The 19,921-nt window shown below is 39.7% G+C and overlaps 1 protein-coding gene across 3 annotated transcripts in view; it reads left to right on the top strand.

Annotated features, from left to right (window-relative positions):
• The window catches only part of LOC105837358 (laminin subunit alpha-1), a 143,174-nt gene that overhangs the window by 115,291 nt on the left and 7,962 nt on the right, over positions 1-19,921 (top strand). For all 3 annotated transcript variants that reach the window (XM_036289107.1, XM_036289106.1, XM_036289108.1), the window contains 13 exons: positions 14,373-14,479; positions 15,075-15,258; positions 15,603-15,958; positions 16,277-16,474; positions 16,556-16,726; positions 16,886-17,049; positions 17,259-17,393; positions 17,571-17,826; positions 18,211-18,382; positions 18,792-19,013; positions 19,129-19,382; positions 19,465-19,576; positions 19,683-19,827. In XM_036289107.1, coding sequence (XP_036145000.1) covers positions 14,373-14,479; positions 15,075-15,258; positions 15,603-15,958; positions 16,277-16,474; positions 16,556-16,726; positions 16,886-17,049; positions 17,259-17,393; positions 17,571-17,826; positions 18,211-18,382; positions 18,792-19,013; positions 19,129-19,382; positions 19,465-19,576; positions 19,683-19,827 — 2,476 coding nt within the window. The remainder of the gene's footprint in view (positions 1-14,372; positions 14,480-15,074; positions 15,259-15,602; positions 15,959-16,276; positions 16,475-16,555; positions 16,727-16,885; positions 17,050-17,258; positions 17,394-17,570; positions 17,827-18,210; positions 18,383-18,791; positions 19,014-19,128; positions 19,383-19,464; positions 19,577-19,682; positions 19,828-19,921) is intronic.

The raw sequence follows: 19,921 nt of genomic DNA, 5'->3' as shown, positions 1-19,921 counted from the left end.
TGCGAAGGGATCGGCCGGAGCTGGTCTCCGCGACGACGTCACAATTACGAAACGTTCCCCGGATAAAGACTAACGATCTTCCCCGAGGGGAAGAGGGGGGAGGGCAGATTCAACGCCCCCGCTTGTTCGAAAAGACCCCCCGGGGGCCCGCGGGGAATGAAAGGAGGGCGCGAAAAGAAAAGTCACATTAGTTAACTGCCGCTCGTAAATACGCTCGCGTGTGACTATTATTAATTCTACAACGTGCTAATGTAGTTGTAAACGCACGTTCGCAATTAGCCCGCGTTATTCTGCCGGACGCAGTAAATCGCACGGACGACGCGCCGCCGATATCTCTCATTTGGTTTCTGAATATTAACGCGAATGGATCGGGAGGTGTTGAAACTGTCACTACTCTCGCGTTTATTGCCCCTTTTACCTTTACTCATAGCCTTTAATACCAATGTGAGAGATTTACGCGACCGATGTAAGGTGTAAAGTTTGCTTTGACAAATTGTGCTTACGAGAGTTCCGCTGCTAAATCAAAACGAACAGATTTTCATGAAACTTTGTAGAGAAATTCAAATTAGTGTATAATATATAGCAATATAATATATAGCAAAAAAAAGAAGGCAACAAAATGGTCATTTGAATATTTTTCTTTACTTGAACCCCTGTGCCACTTGTTGTGCCGGGCCTAAGCAGAGGAACTCTCTTTAACTCTAAAAAGTACTCGCGGCAAATTCAAAAAACACAAAATAGGGAAACAAAAGAAGAATTCGCTTGAAACAAAAAAGTTAGGTAACCGAAGTGATTAATTGTCTAACGCTTGGTACGTCGAAATGCAAAAGTACAAACTACATATTATAATAACTGACTGTCAAAAAAAAAATAGGTCTCGGTTTACGCGAAACGAAATCCGCGACGAGAGATTAGCTCCGCCGAAGACTAAACAGTGTCTCTCGGAGGCGTTGAAACGAACGAACGATCGGCCTTCGAGCCTCGTCGTCGCCCCGACGACGGGAGAGGAGAGATTTACAATCCCATCGATGGTCGTATTTCCACGTGGGGCACTCACCGCGGAGAACCGCGCCGTGGTTCGACCGCAGGCTTTAACGGCGCGGTTCTTCGCGGTATTTTTTTCTAGGTGCGTGGGCGCACCGGAAGTCTTCCTCCGCAAGAACTTTCCACAGTCGAAGGTAGGAAGTGTACCCTTAGAGATAGCTTGTCTATACGCGCCGTGGCTCTCTGCAGAAATAATCTAGTGACCTTCGTAGGGATAGTTGACAGGCGTGGCCGTAATAGTACACCGTACAGAAAATGTGGTATGTAATACAGTTAATAATACATATAGAAACTAAAACGTAAAGTGCCGCAGTAAAAATTGTTATAATATTAAACCGTCGAAAGGATTCTATGACGAACAATTGCAAATGTTTTCTTGAGCACCTGGAATTGCGGTATAAACGCACTGTAAAACGTGATTACCGACGCGGCATTCGAAAAATGTGCACTTTCTAATTTGAGGGAGCCGACCAGTTTGAGCAACCGCAATTCGCTGAAGGCGTATATACCTCCGGGCCGGGGCCGCATTTTATTGCGGCCGCCGCCGGCGGTTTTCGATAAAACGCTACCTTCCGCTGATTCCGCGCGCGAGCAGAAACCCCCGCGTGTTCTCCCCCCCCCCTCCCCCGGAGTTCGTTAAATCCGGTTGTGAAGGATGTCCAGATTTCTGCACGTCTCGTACTCCCAGTTTCGACGACGGCGATGACGGCGAGGCTAATGAACGTAGGTGTCGCGGGAGGCATTTTTTTCCCTTCCGGTCGCCCGATGTGAGAGAGCCCACACGGTGCGATTGCCCAATCGCAGGCAATAGCGCGAACATAGTTTTTCAGGGTGAAACGGTTTCAGCGCGGCTCACGCGATACGTCGCGCGGTACACCGCGTGGGCGTACGCATGGGCGTGCGTGCGAGAGGAAGTCTTCCTCCGCGAGGTGATCCTCAACTTGCTCCTTGCGCGCGATAGCTCGCGCAGTCCACCGTGAAAGGTACCTTGGCACTTTTCCCGTTTGCACGGGGAGCAAAACGACGTCGCTTTTACGATGATGTGATGTTAGGAACGTGTTAAGAACTTTATGTAATGCGCCTAGACCGCTACTTATATTCCGCGTTTGACAAACACGACGATTTATTTTTGCTTCATTCATATTTATGACGATTTTCGCGGATTCATAATAATACAGCCTTCGCTGAAAATATTAAGCACCTACATTTTTTAATCTTTATTCCGAAAGTCTTTGATTGTTATTTTTTCCATTAATGTTATCGCATTACGTGTAAATTTAAACGATGAAATTCTTGAAACAAAGGATAAATCGCACCTTAGTTTCTCTGTTATTAAAATTTACTTTAAAAGTATTTTTTTTTTTTTATATAGACTATCTAATATTTTTAGTCAAGGCTGTATATGTTGTATACATGTAGAGTTGCTATCAATAATTCGAGAAATTCACGTGTATTTTTCTATGTCAAGTTTCAATTAGGAATACATGTGAGAGAGATACGCGATCGCTCAATATATTCCTGTGCAAATAGTTTCGGGTACTTTTATGTCGTTCGTGCGGCAGTTTATTATCATACCGAGAGAATTAGCTACGTGCGTGTGCTGGTAGGATCGATGGATCAAATTTACTACGCGACATCTCGCATTTTGCATTCGTAGATCGCGCGCAATAACTTATGCGGCGCGCGTTCCTCGACTCGGGTCGGAATCACCAGGATCCATAGATCACCTTAATGCTGTCGCTACGACGGCCCATAAATCATGGTGATCCACCCACGCGGCGATCGGATCGATAAGAAATCTTCGCGGGACTGGTAGACGATTGGAAACATGGCTCCCTAGTCATGTCGTTGAGAATAGTAACGCGTCAAGATTTCCAACGATTTCTACATACTTTACACTTTTCACACGCTTCCTTCGTTCATTTGAAACTTTAATATAAATTTCATCCGATAACAAAGCAACGTAACGGCTCTATGCTCCCGTATTAATTTTTATCGACCCCTAAGACGTCTTTTTATTTTTAATCTCTATTTACGAGATCACATCTATGTACGTATCTTATTAGCTCTCGACGTGTCGTTGATTCTCTTCAAATAATGCGAACCGTTCTCGCTTTCATCGCGTAACATTAAACACAAACGTTTACGCAACCACATTATGTAAACCGACTACTTGAAAGCTATTCATAGTGTATTTTTTTCGGCGCGCACGAAGAGACTCGAGAGCGAGTCTGGACCATCGACCGTCGAGACCACCGATCTGGTCCATCGACCGGGCCGATTTTTTTTTCCTTCTACCCAAGACTCTCTTGCGTCACAAACGATTAGGCTCTTTCTCTCTCTCGTGCACGCCGAAAGGCTGTCATTAAAAACAAATTTTCAGCACCCTTGCCAGTCCCAGACGCCTCGGACCAAAATAGAAGAATTCTGTTTGATCATCGAACACGCGTAAACATCTGCCACTATAACTCGAGGAGAAGTGATGATGGAACTTTTGCAGACAGCTGTAAATAAATTCATCTGCGCAAAGATATCATTCGGCATTCGCAATAATTTGTGAACAATTCTCGAATAACTTTCTGAAGTCGATCATGACTGAAGATCGTGATTTTCTTTTAATACATATACTACATGCTGCATAGTGATCGTTTTAACAAAAGTACTCTTAATGCCATTGCCTTCCAAGAGTTGGTAATTAATAAAAAAAAATCTGATATTCTTATATCAATTTCCACTCCGAAAAAAGCCATAAAATCGATGGTCGAAGCTATCGAAACCGCTTTAGCGCGATGCTGGTTCTTTTCTCTTACTGAGCTAACTTCGTGAGAAACTGCATGTGCACAGCTTATGAATCGCATAATTCTGTAATAGTCCCGGTTGTAATCACTACGTTCGTTATGTTGAATATATATAATTCCGCCGGCCGTGCATTCTACGATCGTGTTTTTGCGTAGAAGTCCTATACCTGCCTCTCTTAACGAAGATATATGTGCCGCGCGTTCTGTGCACGCGGTCTGTCTTATCGCTTCTTCGCAATGCTCAGAACGTCTGCAAATCTGCGCCATTAACGTTCTGATTACGTTAATTGTAGGAGACGCATGCCCATGTGTGATACAATAAATTCTAATTTCTGTAATGACATTATTATTGGAAGAATAAAAAGTACACATATTGCTAATTTTACGAATAAATGATTAGCATTGTTCTCTCATGCGTATTTAAACTTGCGATTGGAAATGAATAATTGACAAGACAAAATATTATGGCATTAAAAGTCTTAAGAAATAAGTCTTTTTATAAAACTTTTCCGTAATAAAAAAGATGCTGTGCTACTTGTTACCTGTACTATTATCTCTTTTTATTATCATCTATAATTATTATCAATAATAAATTCATAATATTTCGCGTAGCATTGATATTTGAGAAAATATGCTGAATAGTCATGACAATTCTCGGTAGTTCTTGTAGAGTTCTATGCTATAAGATATTTTATAATAAAAGAAAATGAATGATTACACTTGTAACGAGGTTTATGTGTATTACACATGAATATCATACTTTGTAATGTCGTCGCCGATCGGAGTGACCGATTGTTTCGTTATAAATTAGTGCTTTTAAAACGTGATGCCAGTAGCGTAGATCGACGAGAAGAGAGATGCTGTGAGGACTCGATTAGATGGTAGACGAGAAGATCGATTAGTGGGTGGCTTATTCGGGAAGAAAGAGAAGTAAGAAAGGGGAGTAAGCCCTGAAATTGCCATGAAATTACCTGCTAGTTAACTATGGGCTCGTTTTACGGGCCGATATCCTCTCGATGAGTGGCCGATGCACACTTTCCGAGCCTCTCAGGTTTCAGCACGTAATACACGCGAGATCCGTCCCGACGTTTCCTTTTTACGTAACTAGCAAAATTGCGAGCCAATTCCAGGAATGCGATATATATATTTTTTCAAGGATTAATCGCACGAGTTGACGACTCGAGACTGGCGGCAAATACGAGAGTACATGGAGAGAATTTTCTCTTAAAATTTATATCTTCAAAATCTGATAATTGTGGGATAATGTGTGAGCTCCAGAAATTTTACACTTTTTAGTAAAATTTACTATACTTTTTGTAAATTTTATTGAAAGTATAATAAATTTTACTAAACAGCATAATAAAATTCCTCGAGATTACACATTATCCCACAATTACCAGATTTTGAGGGTAAATTTTAAGAGAAAATTCTCTCCGTGTAGAAATGCAATCGAGACCTCGAATTACATTTAGCTTTCTTAAGGAGACGTATTATCCTTGATTATCGATGAGAAATGTCCAAAAATTTTACATATCGTCGAAGAGAAAGAGTTCTATATTAAAAAATTTTTTTTTAATATTAAAGACGCACATGTATCCCTTCAGCAATTAAACTTTTAATTCTTAAATTGAGTTAAATAATCGCGCCGGATTCAGGAAGAACCTTGAGTGCAATGAGTCACGACGGGGATCGTGGGATGGGATCGTTCGGATAAATGAATGACTCTCAAGTATTACGTGAGGGATTTTGTCGGCATTAAAGGCGGCGCCAAACGAATTCAAGCAGATGAATTTGAGTCGACATGGCCGCGGCGCGCCGAAGAATAAACATTTGGTACAAGGAATACGTTTAAAATATTAAAAAATGGATCTCATCGATATTTCCCGATTGGTTATTATCAAATTATAAACGGCGATTTTTTTTTTAATTAAAATGTAAAAAATAAAATCGAGGTTTATTGCGACTACATACAATAAGAAAGGGAAAACCGTGATTCTTGGTGCAGATTTTTAACTTGCCGATAGGAAGTGACGTATTAAATAATTTGATTGAATAATCGGCTGACGCAATTTACCATTAAGATGCGCCACATTAATTACGTGATAAATGAGCGATATTGCGTTTATGTGTTATAATCAATCAAAGTGTAAGGCGCGATAAACATGACGGCGCTGATGTGACACGGAAAACCGTGGTGATCGTCGACTTGCGACGCCTCATAAATCATCATTCAGCAATCGTTGCTACACTATCGCACCGATTACCCTGCCATACCGTGTCTTTGCGTCATGTAGGCGTTTTTTAAAAAATTATGATTTTTCCGCACGGTCATTTATCACGAACGCATCAAATTAATCATGTCGCCTTCACAAGCAATCTTCGATTTTCAATCTTCACAAATTTTCCGCTTAATCTTCACAACTTCGCTTTCGATGGATCCTCTCGGATGAGTGTTCTCACAGACTTACATACGTTGAAAAAAGTTTTAACCGTCACCGTTGCTATACGTGAATGTGTATTTTTGAATGCGACAGAATCGCCTCACATAATTTTGCGATCGGGACGTCTTTGCGAGTCGCGCGCGCTATCGAATTCTGTGTTTCTCGATGCAAAGGGAAAAAAAAACCTGCTGCGTCAATATTCGAAGCCTTGCATCTCACGACTCACGCCGAGAGATAGTCGCGACAAATATGTTCTCGCGGCGTTCTTTTTTTTTCTCCCTCGTGCACTTTCGACAATGGGCACGTTCATAAAGTGCGATGCGTTTAAAGGCCAACGCGACGGGTTCCTTTTTCGCGCGATGACATTTCATTCATTCCGCATAGAGGCTGCGCCAGCTGCATTTTGCCAATCAGTTCGATTGTTACGTGATCGTCCGAAAAATTATAAATGTCTGCAAAATTTATGCATGAATGCTTAAGAGCACATTCTTTCATCAGATCGAGATTTCGTTTATACGTGGAGAGAACGACTTTAATAAAGTATCTATAAATTTAGCTAGATGCAAGATTAAAAATAATTTTATTTTGAATTCGATTAAAATATTTACGTAGATCATGATGAGCTTCAAAAAGTTTTTAATATTCTGGCAAGCCACTCGACAGTCCTGCATAATTATTTTCAGATTTGTATCTAACTAAATTTTTAGATACTTTAGCAAAACCATATATCTTTTCTGTAAATACTTCACATAAACGAAACCAACTTTTGCCAGATCAATGATCTTATACGCAGATTTATTACGTAAGACGTGAGAAGGGCATTGACTTATAAAAAAAAATCTCGATTTATTATAGAGGACAACCGTTGCGGAAAGGATGTACACGAGTTGTGAAAGGCTACCGCGGTCGAATCTATGAATAAAATTTGCATGACGAAAGCATGAAATAGATTCCGTATAAGTTTACTACGCCGAGATAAACCTGATTGAGAACTTCAGGGAACGCCAAAGATTGCGCGTAGCTTTATAATGTGTTAACGTTTATTCGTTAAAAAGGATTTCCTTACACGGGATTTTCTTGCGCAAACTTGTTCATTATCATCACAGCAAAGATGTAATGCCAGTAACGAGACTCGTAACGATGCTGCCATTAATGATTAATATGACTTTGCTGTGAATGTGCAACGAAAGTGCAAAGAAAAGTTTATCGAATTGCGCAATGATTTGTTCTTATTTGCATACAATTAAATATTTTTTTAAAGAATTTGATAATCGTTAAATTTCAACGAAATATTACATTTTTATTTCAATTATCGTCCAATCTAAAACGCACAATATAATAGTTTTGGACGTATGATAATATTTAAAAAAAATTTATTCTTTGAAGATAACTTTTACTTTTCATTTAATATAATTTCTCTCAACTTTTGTGACAATTATTATTAATGAATAATATTAATACTTCAAAAATAAAAATATTATCAAAAAACATTTTTTTTTTCTATGCAACATTGTGTTAAATATTTTATATGGCAATGTTTTAACGATTGTTAAAATTAATTGAGTTTTGCGGCAATTATAATTGATAATTATGATTTTTCGCGAAGCCCACGTTATTTCTACACACTGCTTCTAATTAGACCTTTGCGCAACGAAGCTGCTGAAGGAAATGCTTCAACGCGGCGGAATTTCTGTCGCGCCATCCTTATTAAATCACCCGTATGACGGGAAAAGGCAGTAAAATCGCACGATGATTTCTTTTTAAGACTATCGACAACTTTGTACGAAGGTATTGGAGCTTCTTTGAACCTCGCGCTTGCGAAACGCATTTTACTTCATTGCGTCCTCTCGTTACGATGTAAAGTGAAAGAGTGCGGTCAACGATTCGTCTTCAAGTCTCCGGCCTCAAGTATCCGTTTATGCTCGGCGTTTCCTTGCCGTGTCGTTCGTTAAAAGGGCGCCTAAAACGCCGATGCCGTAGTAAAAGCGTCTTTTACAGCGCCGTCGACGTCGAGATACTTTCAGCGGCCGTAGTAAAACCGCCGCGGGCAACGCGCACGGAGTATGTACAAACAGCTACTTAAATTCTAAAGCAGATTTACCGCCGATCACCGTAAAGATTGCCCCGATTTGCATGAGAAGTGACGTTTAAACGGCGCGCTCTGTTGCGTGGCATTTCTAACCGAACGTAATTACCCGGTTGTTCCCGGGTATATGCCAGGTATAAACATGACTCTTGATGCATGCGTGTGTGCTTTTTAGAACGCGCAATATCATTGCGATGCTTATCGTCTCCGCTATAAAATAATGCGTATATATCACTTTCCCAGAGTGCTTCGAACTGCATTTCCGCTAAACGTTTCTCAATGCAAATGCAGCCTTTGCCTCTTACCGCGGCTAATGTCTAACGTAACGCGATTTGCCTTTTAATTATTAATATAATTAGCGATTAATTTTAAATTTAAGGATACGAGAAGGTTTAATATTACTAATACACTTAAATGCGCGACAGTTTTTCATCGTTAAAATCGCGATGGTCGTGAATTCCAAGAGAAAATTCTTTTCATGTACATAAATAATTCGTGACGTAAATCTAATGGTAAATGTACTGAAAAATATATAAATTCACAGAAAATAGTATTAGAAATATCAAAATTTTTGCATTGATCGATTGTATTAATCGTTTATTACTTTCTTATTTGCATTATTCATTATATTTGTCCAGTTTTATTTAAAGCTAATGGATATTATTCTTTAACATACAAATAAGAAATAAAAATTCATTTTATTAGCATAAAAATAATTATCTACCTTGATGGCACAAAGATTCATAGCAGCTATTTAAAATAAAGGATTGCTAAAATTTCGTCGGAATCGCAGCGATCTACATAACGAGATGCCATAGCGAGAAATCATAGCGCCGTGATATACAAACAGATACTTAAATGCCATAACGACATATATTATGAATTACCGCATAAGCTTTCCCCCCGTTTTGCATGACAAGTACCCCAATAAAAGCAGTCCGCGCCGAGCGCGCGCGAACCGAAAGCGACAAGCTGACAAGCCGGACTTGTTTGCTATGACATTATCACACTTGTTCGCGGCAAAATTATGGCGCCACGCGCTTCGGAAACGTCAGCCGGCGTAAAATAATGATCGCTGAAATTTTGTTCCACGTCAAACGGGTAGCGTTTCACGTCCCCCGGACATATCGGGAGCGAGGGGGTATTTTAATAATCTGGACCTAGCGGCAATTAAACGCGGCGGTGAAGAAGCGCGCACGCTCCCTCATCAACGACGACGGTCTCGAGTGATTTCTTCTGCTTAACACTCGGCTATAAAATTAAAACGCCGAAGGGACTCTCTTCCGCTCCTCCTCCTCCTCCTTCTCCTCATCCTCCTCTTCATTTGCTCTTAGAATCCACTCCGCGCGACATTAAGTCTACACCGTGAACTTAATCGTTTCGATTTTAATATTCGATGACTAATCAATTTCTCGCAGGAAATTCATCCTTAGCTTAATTAAATTGAAATGGAGGTAGCTTTCTCGAGATCATTTTTCTCCTAATGAGACACGTCAACCTCGGCGATGCCTATCATTAAACTTACGATCGACAGCGTATATCGGGATTAGTTAAAATACTGTATTCAGCGTGAGATTCCGATTTTTTTGACGCTAGGCGGAAACTTGTGGCTAAAATCAATAGCGTAACGTGATCGAACGTCTCTGTAGATTGGCGCGGTAATAGCGTGCAATTTATCGATCAATAAATCGGTGATCCGGTCAAGTATCACTTACTGCATAATGCTAACCTTCGAAACGGGCCGATGTGGCTTAAAGAAAGACGGGTTCAAACGTTTCGTTTATGAAACGGCGAGATTACAGGCCCGATGGCGACGCGTTGCTCGTTACCGCGGATCGCGGTAACGGCGATCGCTATTGCCACGTAATTTCCGCAAACGATTAGTCACGCGTCTTACGCATATCGTCGGTTACCACGTTGGCGCGCAACGGAGAAGCTGTTGTTACAAATTTTTCACCTTACACATTCAAGTGCGCGCGGATACTTTCGGTAACGACAATTTAAAGAGCTAGAAATTGTATGTAAAATCATATTAAAGAAGTATTATTAATTATTAAAGTCCTCCTGTAACCGTTCGTTGATCTTCTCTCGATTTTAATTATGTTATTTCTAATAATAAAATTTGAAAGTAAAACTTTTATTATTGGTAATGGATCATAAATCTACTTTTGATTACCAGTGTCACTACTAATGCATCATGTTAATCGCGTTGGTGCCGTCATTTGTACCGCGAGTTTCCATATACGTGCGCCTGCCTAATTGCACGAACGCGTGTCTGCCTTAGTAATCAGATAAATCCACCATCTCGCTGGCAGTGATTTCATTCTTAAATCATTTCGCGAATGCGGGCTCGAGCCGACGTTAAGACTCGAATCGGTTCGTTACAATTAATAAATAAACGTTATTGCGACTCGGCGGTGTTAAGGAACGACGCGTATTTGTCACGATTAGCGATCGCCCTCGCGGCCGATCTCGCCGATCTTTTGTTCAACGTGAACGGATATTTATTCGCCCGCGAAATGCGGCTCTGAATGCCCGGCGGGATTAGAGAGACGCGGGATCATTATTTATGCGCGCGATAGCCGCCGCTCGCGCGTTTACGGCTGCCTGAATTAATCATGCGTCACGCCGCCACTATATTTACGCTAACGAGCCTTTAATCCTTACACGGAGAGAATTTTCTCTTAAAATTTACCCTCCAAATCTGCTAATTGTGGGACAATGTGTGACCTCGAGGAATTTTACTGTACTTTTTAGTAAAATTTACTATACCCTTAGTAAATTTTACTAAAGGTATAATTAATTTTGCTATACTTTTAGTAAATTTTATTAAAAAGTGTAGTAAAATCTCTCGAGATCACACATTCTTCCACAATTGCCAAATTTTGAATAAATTTTAAGAGGAAATAGAGTTTCCATTATTAAAAGGAAATTTCACTTTCCTCTTACACATGATGTAGATCTTGGGGGATGCCTCGGCAGAAGGAACAGAGAGGACGTGGATTTCTCACGGCGGAATAAGAATTAATATTACAAAGCTTTTCTAGTTCTATAAGGACAAGGATAAAGAGAATAAGTTTTACAAACCGATGATCACAGTTAATCCACATTGATGGAAATCAACGTAAACATTACTGTTACAAAATTCTAAATAGGAGACATGCGAAGAGATTTGCGAGGCTGATATGTAATTGCAATTGATTCGAGCGGCTCGTTAATGTCATTAGCGTTAATTTTCTAACGAATAGCGTGCGGTGCGAAAATCCGCGATGACACGCGTGCAATATAACTAACCGCTCGGAATTAACACGTGTCAAGTATGACAGCTCTCGACTGCGCGTTCGCGGAAAACACTTGGCGCATTATTAGACGGCATAAATCTGCGTCCGCGCGATAATTATACAAATCGCACCCCCCCCCTCCCTCCCCCGTTTGAGGCGAGAATCGGAACGTTATAGCTTCATGATCGTTCCGCGTATAACAACGTCGACGCTCGTTAAACTAATACGGCGCGACGTGACGAGCGCCGCGCGATAATTACGGTGCTGTCACCTCGTTCACGCCGCGTCTTCGCACCTGGGGGACGCGAAAATTTTCACATCGGATGACTGTATCGGGGTAACACCAGCCTATGTAAATTTTCACATCGTTCGCGCGGGTACACGCAGAAAACTTTGGCTTTTCCCGCGTGAGGGATAAATATGTAAGGCCTAAACTTTTACATGTCGCGCACATTTTTACACGGATAGAGTTACTTCTGTAAGAATAATTATATATCTGGAATCAGTTGAATCTTAATTAGGTATCTTTAGCGTTTAACGATGATAGCGTTTAGCGCTGATATATTGTGTTACGAGCATTCCTGCTTGCACCTCGTGCATCCTGTGGACATCAAGAGCCTTGGCGTCTCCCTCGTCGTCAGAGTTAATTGATAAAGCGGTAGTAACGCGAGATTTATGATACGTAGCGAATGGTATGCCGCGAACGAGTCCGCCGCGGACATTTCAGGCCGCTCTCTTCCTGAGATTACCGTGTCGTTAATTAATTTTCGGAATTGCTGAAACGCCTGGCCAATTATTCAACTCTCTCGGCCAGATGAGCGTACTCTCTCGACGAGGTACCGTAGGCTATTAAAATTATTACAGTGCATAAAATGCGCATGCCCGCGCGGGCTTTCTTTTGACGTCCGTGAAGACTGCCAGCTTCTGGTACGTCATATCCGTTTCATGGACCAATGTTCTCATAAACCTTACATTTTTTTAATGTAATTAACGAAGAATTGCTAAGTGCGTACCGCTTAAGTTGTTTTTTAACATATATTTCCCACTTGATGTTGATTTAAAACGCAAGTAAACGTTAGAAATTATAGCTTGATGTGTCTACTATTGCAATAATGTTTCCAATACCAAATTAATTTACCACAAGGCTTTTTGCATTAAAAGATACGATTTAGATAATCAATTATCTAAATTTTACTTGAAGAGAAACTTATAAATTACGCCAGAGAAATTTTGCTTTATAAGAATGAAAATTGTCCCCCTGGATACTCGAGCGAATAATTTATCTCGCTTATTATTCAACAAGCTAATAACTTCCGATTCAATCGGACTTAACAATGTGATATTAATTTATGGCACCGCGCCGTACCGGCTATAACATAATTCCTCGTGTAATGCGATTGTTGCTCGATGATGTAAAAGTAATTATGCACATAATTATGGGAGGGGTAATGCCTCGCGTAACGTGATCGATCGGAATTGATACTCGGTGGAGAGACACTGCGAAAGGAATTATTAATTTCTCTTGTGCATTTGTGTCGTCGTACGTCGTCCAATGATTTATACAACACAGAATGGTACAATCACAATACAAAATCGTTGATTGAAAATGTGTGGGAACAGCACACTTGTGCTACAAAGTTACAAAAATTCCCTTCGGAAGAAGAATATTCCTCGAAGAACGTATCTAAGATAGATACAAATACAATTTCTGTCATGTTCTCCGCAACTACATGCCATCTTTATCTTCTATTATTCATGTTAATCACGCATGAGTGTCTCCCGGCTGTCGTTCGATCGAATCGCAATGGCGTGTAAACACACGCGATTGCATCGCCGAATCAATTCTCGCGGGTAATCCCTTTGTAAGGGCCACCGTTAATAGGAAATCGATACGCTCCAGCCGGCGAGATGCTCGATGCGACCATGCATAATTTATTATTTCCGCGGCATTTACAGGGCGACAGTCGCGCGAGAACGACAGCCGTCGTCTGCGGCATTTGAATACAATGCTGCGCTCGCAGCGACGGGCATCGCTAATTGCAAAATCCGCTCGATGCTGCATAAACAAGCCGCTCACGCGTGACCACGCCGGACAAAATCGACCGTTGCCGCGTGCAGCGACGATCGTCGGGCCGAATTTTTCTCGGAAGAATAATTCGCGCCACGATTAATCGCGAAACAGTACGGACGTTTCGTCAGTGCGCAATTAGCGCGAAAGCAAAAATAAATTCCGTATGAATTATTAATGAAACCGCTGTCGGCACTTGCCGATGCTTGTCTTAGTAATCGTTTAATTACGCCTTTCGCCGCATCGGAAATCGTTAGCTTCTTTGTCATCACTTTTCCATCGAGAAATTTGCCACAAAGCTAAGGCAACACGATGAAAATTATTGCTATTTGAAAGTTACAATATTTAAATGGAAGTAATAATTTTTTTAATAGAATTTTATTTATAGTTTTAGTTATTTCCAATAATTTTTTAACAAAGATTGAAAGTTTACTATTTAAAGTCTTAATTTATTCCAAGATTTTATTTATTATATTATATGCTTTGAATATATAAAATTGTTCGACCGATAAATGTGAACTTAAAGATAAAGTTAAGATTGCCAGTTTCGATCTGTAACAGATCTTAGTGCTAAATATAATTTTTCTATTAATTTAATACTCTTTGCTTTTATATTTTATTATATTTCACTAATGATATTTCGTCTGATTGCAGGATGTGGCTGCAATACTTTGGGCTCCATGAGTTCCGCCTGCGACATCGTATCTGGACAATGTCAGTGTAAACCACATGTTATTGGCAGGCAGTGCAACGAGTGCACGGTAAGACTCAATTTTCCATAATACTAGACGCCGCAAATTTTTAATTTTGCAAATTATATTCGATTTGTACATTCAAGTAAACCAAAAACCTATTATGACAATAGAACAGAGTACTGAGAAAGAGAATCGAATCGATTAAGCGATAATCGAGCGCCGATTAAGATAAACTTAATCTGTAACGTTGAAGTGCATTATCTCGAGTAGCATCTACCAGCGAAGACAAATGTCCTGCTTCGTAATCCGACTGTATCAGATATCGGAAAATATTCAGTGATCCGTAATGTAAAAATAACTAACCGCCAGACATAATCGAACATGATAGATCGTATTGTCCGTTGAAATCCGGCAATCAGAGTCAATCGACAAATCTTTCGCGACAATTATTGCAATAGTACAAGCGACTGACGCCAACAAGGTCTAATCTAGACACAGTAATTCTTAAGTCTTTATTCCTTCTTTATATTTATGATTTTATTAATGTCCAAGTTTTAAAGTAATATCGATTAATTTTTAAGCGACTGTTCTCGTACACCTAATTTTCGTCTTCGCAACTTAATCGACATTTCTAATTGTCGGATTTAATATGACAAATTAGGTCGGTTATTGGGGGATGGCGTCGGCAGCAGGCTGCACGCCTTGCGGGTGCGATTCTATGGGATCCTACAACGCATCCTGCCACAACGACACAGGAGAATGCTACTGCAAGCCGGGTGTGGGTGGCCCACGCTGCGACACTTGTCTATCCGGATATTATGGATTTTCTACGAACGGCTGTCAACGTGAGTCAGATCGTTTCTCCGCAGTAACATTCATCTGATTAAAGTAGCGCGTTTTTTCTCCAAAACCTCAATATCTTGATCTCTCGCAATTTTTTTGATCGTGCTATAATTGTACAAATAACATTTTATCTCAAATTAAACGATGGAGAGATTTATAAAGATTTGCTTTATTATATTTTTTTTTATAATTAACAAACCGCGCTCTGAATTCTCAGCTAAATGAATTTTACAAGAAAGAAAAAGATACAAGATAGAATAAAATACCCGATGGAACAATTTCGTTTTTTTATAAAACCTCGACAAACCAGATAATGGCTATGAGGCCCTATACGATTGCTCCACAGTGTGCGACTCGTGTGTACGACCCGGTCACGTGTGCGACCCCGACACCGGTCGCTGCGTGTGTCCCCGTTTGACCTACGGCGAGCACTGCGACCGGTGCAGACCGGGTGCGTGGGACCTGGTGCCGCGCGTCGGCTGCAGGCCGTGCGCCTGCACCCTGGGCGCCACGCGATCCCAGTGCGACCATCAGGGTCAATGCCCCTGCAGGATCGGCTACGACGGGCTCAGGTGCGAGAAGTGCGCCAAGGGTTATTACGGTTATCCAAGGTGCCGGCCTTGCGGCTGCAACTTGGCCGGCACGACGCAGTGCCTGGACGGTTTCTGCGAATGCGACGACAAGGGACAGTGCCCGTGTAAGGTGAGAAGAAGAATGAAAATTTAGATCTTTTTGGCGGAAAAGTGCCAAATAAAAATAGACGCTGCAAGAGTTTTTTTTTTTAATAATTAAGAAATTAAGTTTGTATGTTTTGTTGGAGGCAAAAGTATTATATTTTATTCGTGAAAATTTGAAAATAAAATTTTGAAAGACTTTTATGAGGCATTTACTAATGCGACAAAAATAAAGCATCTGTGAATTTCAGTCTGAAATTAATTCTGCACTTTCGAAAAGTTGCGTATATAATATTTACTTCCAACGTAACATTGGAAAGGCAATAACTGAAAAATGACTTTCAAGGAACTGGTCATCGGACGACAGTGCAATCAGTGCAAGGAAGGTACGTTTGGCCTTGCGGCGGACAATATCAGAGGATGCACCGAGTGCTTCTGCTTCGGAAGGAGCATTCTGTGTCAACAGGCTGGACTCAGTTGGGGTCAACGCAGATTGACTCGGCCTCGCGTACTTTATATCAACGACACGGTCAGCGATGTGATAGTAAGATCCGTTTTAATTGTTAAATTTTAACAAATGTAAGTGTGTTATCAAATAATTTTCTATTTATTGCACACTAAACAGATAACGAACTTTGGCTCCACGACTGTATTGCCAGCGGTGAACGGTGGATTGAACGTGACAAATGGCCTCTCCGTAATCCCCGGAACCAATGGCGATGTCACGCTGCCGACAAATTTGTATTACAGTTATCCCTTGTACTGGAGACTGCCGGATTCTTTTCTAGGCGATATGGTATTTTTTCCATTAAAAATGTTGCGAAGAATTTGCGTTCGAAAATTAAGCCAAGATGCGTTTAAAAATCGTCTTGTTTTTAAATAAACTTTTGTGTATTTGTACAATTTGTTTGTGATCAAGTTGCATGAAATATTAGACTCGTATTAATCCTTTAAGGTCGTCTCTTATGGAGGATTCCTGCGCTTTAAAACCTCGACGGAAGGCGGGATACCTCTAAGATCGAATCTTCGATATCCCGTGGTGCAGTTGCAAGGCAACAATAAGATTGTCTTGGAATATTATCTGCATCTACCAGTGACCGATAATCGTTATGAAGTCAGGTATACTCGTCGTTAATTGAAAAGACTTAAAAAAGCAAGCGATTTGTTTCAAATTGATTATGAATTAAGCGCTTTAACATACAATTTATGTTATACATGTTAATTATATTTTATATATAATTAATTTAATTCAAATTTGTTTTGTTAAAGAATTTCTGAAAAGATTTAAAGAATGTTCAATCTGAACTAGCATGCATTTATTATCTTAGATTCCACGAGTCGCTGTGGCAGCTTCAAAACAGACCGGATTACAAAGTTTCCAGGGAGGTTTTAATGGTCGCGTTACAAAATCTGCAGTACATCTTCGTAAAAGCTTCGGACAACGCCGAATTTACGAAAGCCACGTGCGTAACTAAAATATTGTTTTTTAAATTATTTTTAACAAGCAAATTTGGACACATAAATTATTGTGTCTACTAATTGTATGATTATAATTTTTAAAATATATATAAGTAATAATTAATTTTTTTAATAATATCATATATTTCTAATAGTATTTTATTAATTTGCGTCTTGTTCAGATTACTGGAAGCTTCCCTCGACGCCGCGGTCCTGATGCCTACGCACTCGCCACCGTTGGCGACCGGAGTGGAGATCTGCCAGTGCCCGGCGGAATACAACGGCACATCTTGCCAGGATCCTAGCATCGGTTTTTACAGGTGGTACAAGAACACCACCGCCACATCCACCATCGTGATCGATCTTGTCGGACAAGCCAGGCGCTGCCAGTGCAACGGGAGATCCGAGGTGTGCGACAGGGAGACGGGATATTGCTTGGTAAGCATTACTCAAACATTTTCCTACGAGTGTACACTATTCGCGGAGATGATAGCGCGACAGGAAGTGTGCTGAGAGACAAGTGTATAAGGATATGAGCTGGAGTTGATACAAGATAAATTTCTTACTAAGGAACCTTCGAATCTGCATGTTGTTTACGACTTTACGTCTTTTTATCTGCATTTATTGTTCATACAAACGATTTTTATAAATTGACTCATTTTTTTTTACAATACAAAATATTCTGACGTATTTCAAATAGAATTTATAGGAATAAAACAAAAAATTTATATAGATGATTTAATTTACGTAAAAAGAACTAAATATCTATTAATATTTAAATAATTATTAAAATAAGATTGGGAAAATTAACACATGTTGCAGAACTGCAGAGAAAACACAGTTGGTGCACATTGTAATGTTTGCGCTGATAGTTTCTACGGTCATCCAGAGCTCGGAGGCTGTAAGCCATGTCCATGTCCGCAAGTTGATAAGAGATTTTCGAGTACCTGTGTGGTTCGTGCAGACAATGAACCTATTTGTCACTGCAAGCCAGGTGCATAAACAAAAATGTGAAAACTTACACGCATAAAATTAATTAGACAGAAAATTGTCTAATTAATTTATTTCAATTCTTAATATCTTAATTCTTAAGTTTTTTTTACAAAATAGTCATCAAAATTCAAATTACTTTTTTCTGTGAAATTGAGTTCACTTAATATAATTTATAATTTGCGACAAACTTTATTATAACATTCTATATTTATAATTTTATTTATGATTTTATATTTAAATGTGTATCAATTTTAACATATGTTTCATCTACGTGTTTTAATTCTTTAAATGTTTTTTATATTACACGTCACATAAAAAATTCTATTCTAAATTCTGCAAATTATAAATGATCTGTAAAGTGGGCTTTATTTTTTTATTTTTCCCATGCATTCACCTCCGGCTTGCCGCAGGTTACATCGGTAGAAAATGCGAACGTTGTGCCTACGGCTATTACGGCTCTCCTGGCCTTCCGGACGGCAAGTGCGATCCGTGCAATTGCAACCTGGCAGGAAGTTTGAGCGACGTTTGCGACGGCGAGACAGGACAGTGCAAATGCAGACATGGTTCTACGGGCAGGGATTGCTCCCAGTGCACGGCATATCGACACGTTTACATAAACAATGTTTGCACTTGTAAGTTCATTCACAAGCCGAACATTATATTTTATTAATCTTTGCACGGTATATTTAATCACACAAATTTGTCGTATTTTTTTTTTTTTTACATTACGTTGTGTAAAATATTTAGCATGCGATGACAATTGTACGGGAATTCTGCTTGATACTGTTGCGATGCTGTCCGGAGACTTGGCAAGGGAAACGGGACACATAGCAGATGGTTACATTCCACCACCGTGGGAAGAATTGTCATATATTGATACCAACGTGACTGCATATTTCGAAGAATTGGAGCTGCGAACTCATCTACAAGAAAGAATGAGAAACATGCCATGGCAGCAATACAAAAAGCTTGCGGAAGACGTTGAAACTTCGTTAAGAAATGTATGTCTCTGAAATCTGAAAATTATCGATTGTTTGGATAGTGAACTTTAATAAATTTTTTGTATTTTATTTCAATTTGTAGTGGAATAAACGTGCAAAATATGCTGATACATTGAAGACTCAGAGCGGAGATTTGAAAAATAATATTTTTACCGCGAAGATCACGCTCGATAATTTAAAAAGAAATATAGGAGGTATATATCGATTTTTAATTTAATTATCATTAAATTTGTTTTAATATCATCATTAAAGCTATTGCAATGTAAGTACTTTTAAAGAGTAATTTTTTTCAAACTTTAGATACAACTGCGGAACTTAATCAATATAGTAACGATAATAGAAGAATAGAAATCAAGAAAGCCTTAAAAACGGCAAAGTCAATCTTAAATTATCTTAAATCCGTTGATATAGCCAGGAGAACCACGGAAGTGGAAAACTTCCTTGAGTAAGTATGTTTTTAATTTGATAAATAATTTTAATAAGTTTAGAATTCGCAAAAAGAGAGAGAGAGAGAGAGAGAGAGAGAAAGGAAACATTTA

This window comes from Monomorium pharaonis, chromosome 6, assembly GCF_013373865.1.
Source record: "Monomorium pharaonis isolate MP-MQ-018 chromosome 6, ASM1337386v2, whole genome shotgun sequence".
NCBI lineage: Eukaryota > Metazoa > Arthropoda > Insecta > Hymenoptera > Formicidae > Monomorium > Monomorium pharaonis.
The sequence above is the reverse complement of the archived record's forward strand: the minus strand, read 5'-3'. Positions and strand labels throughout refer to the sequence as shown.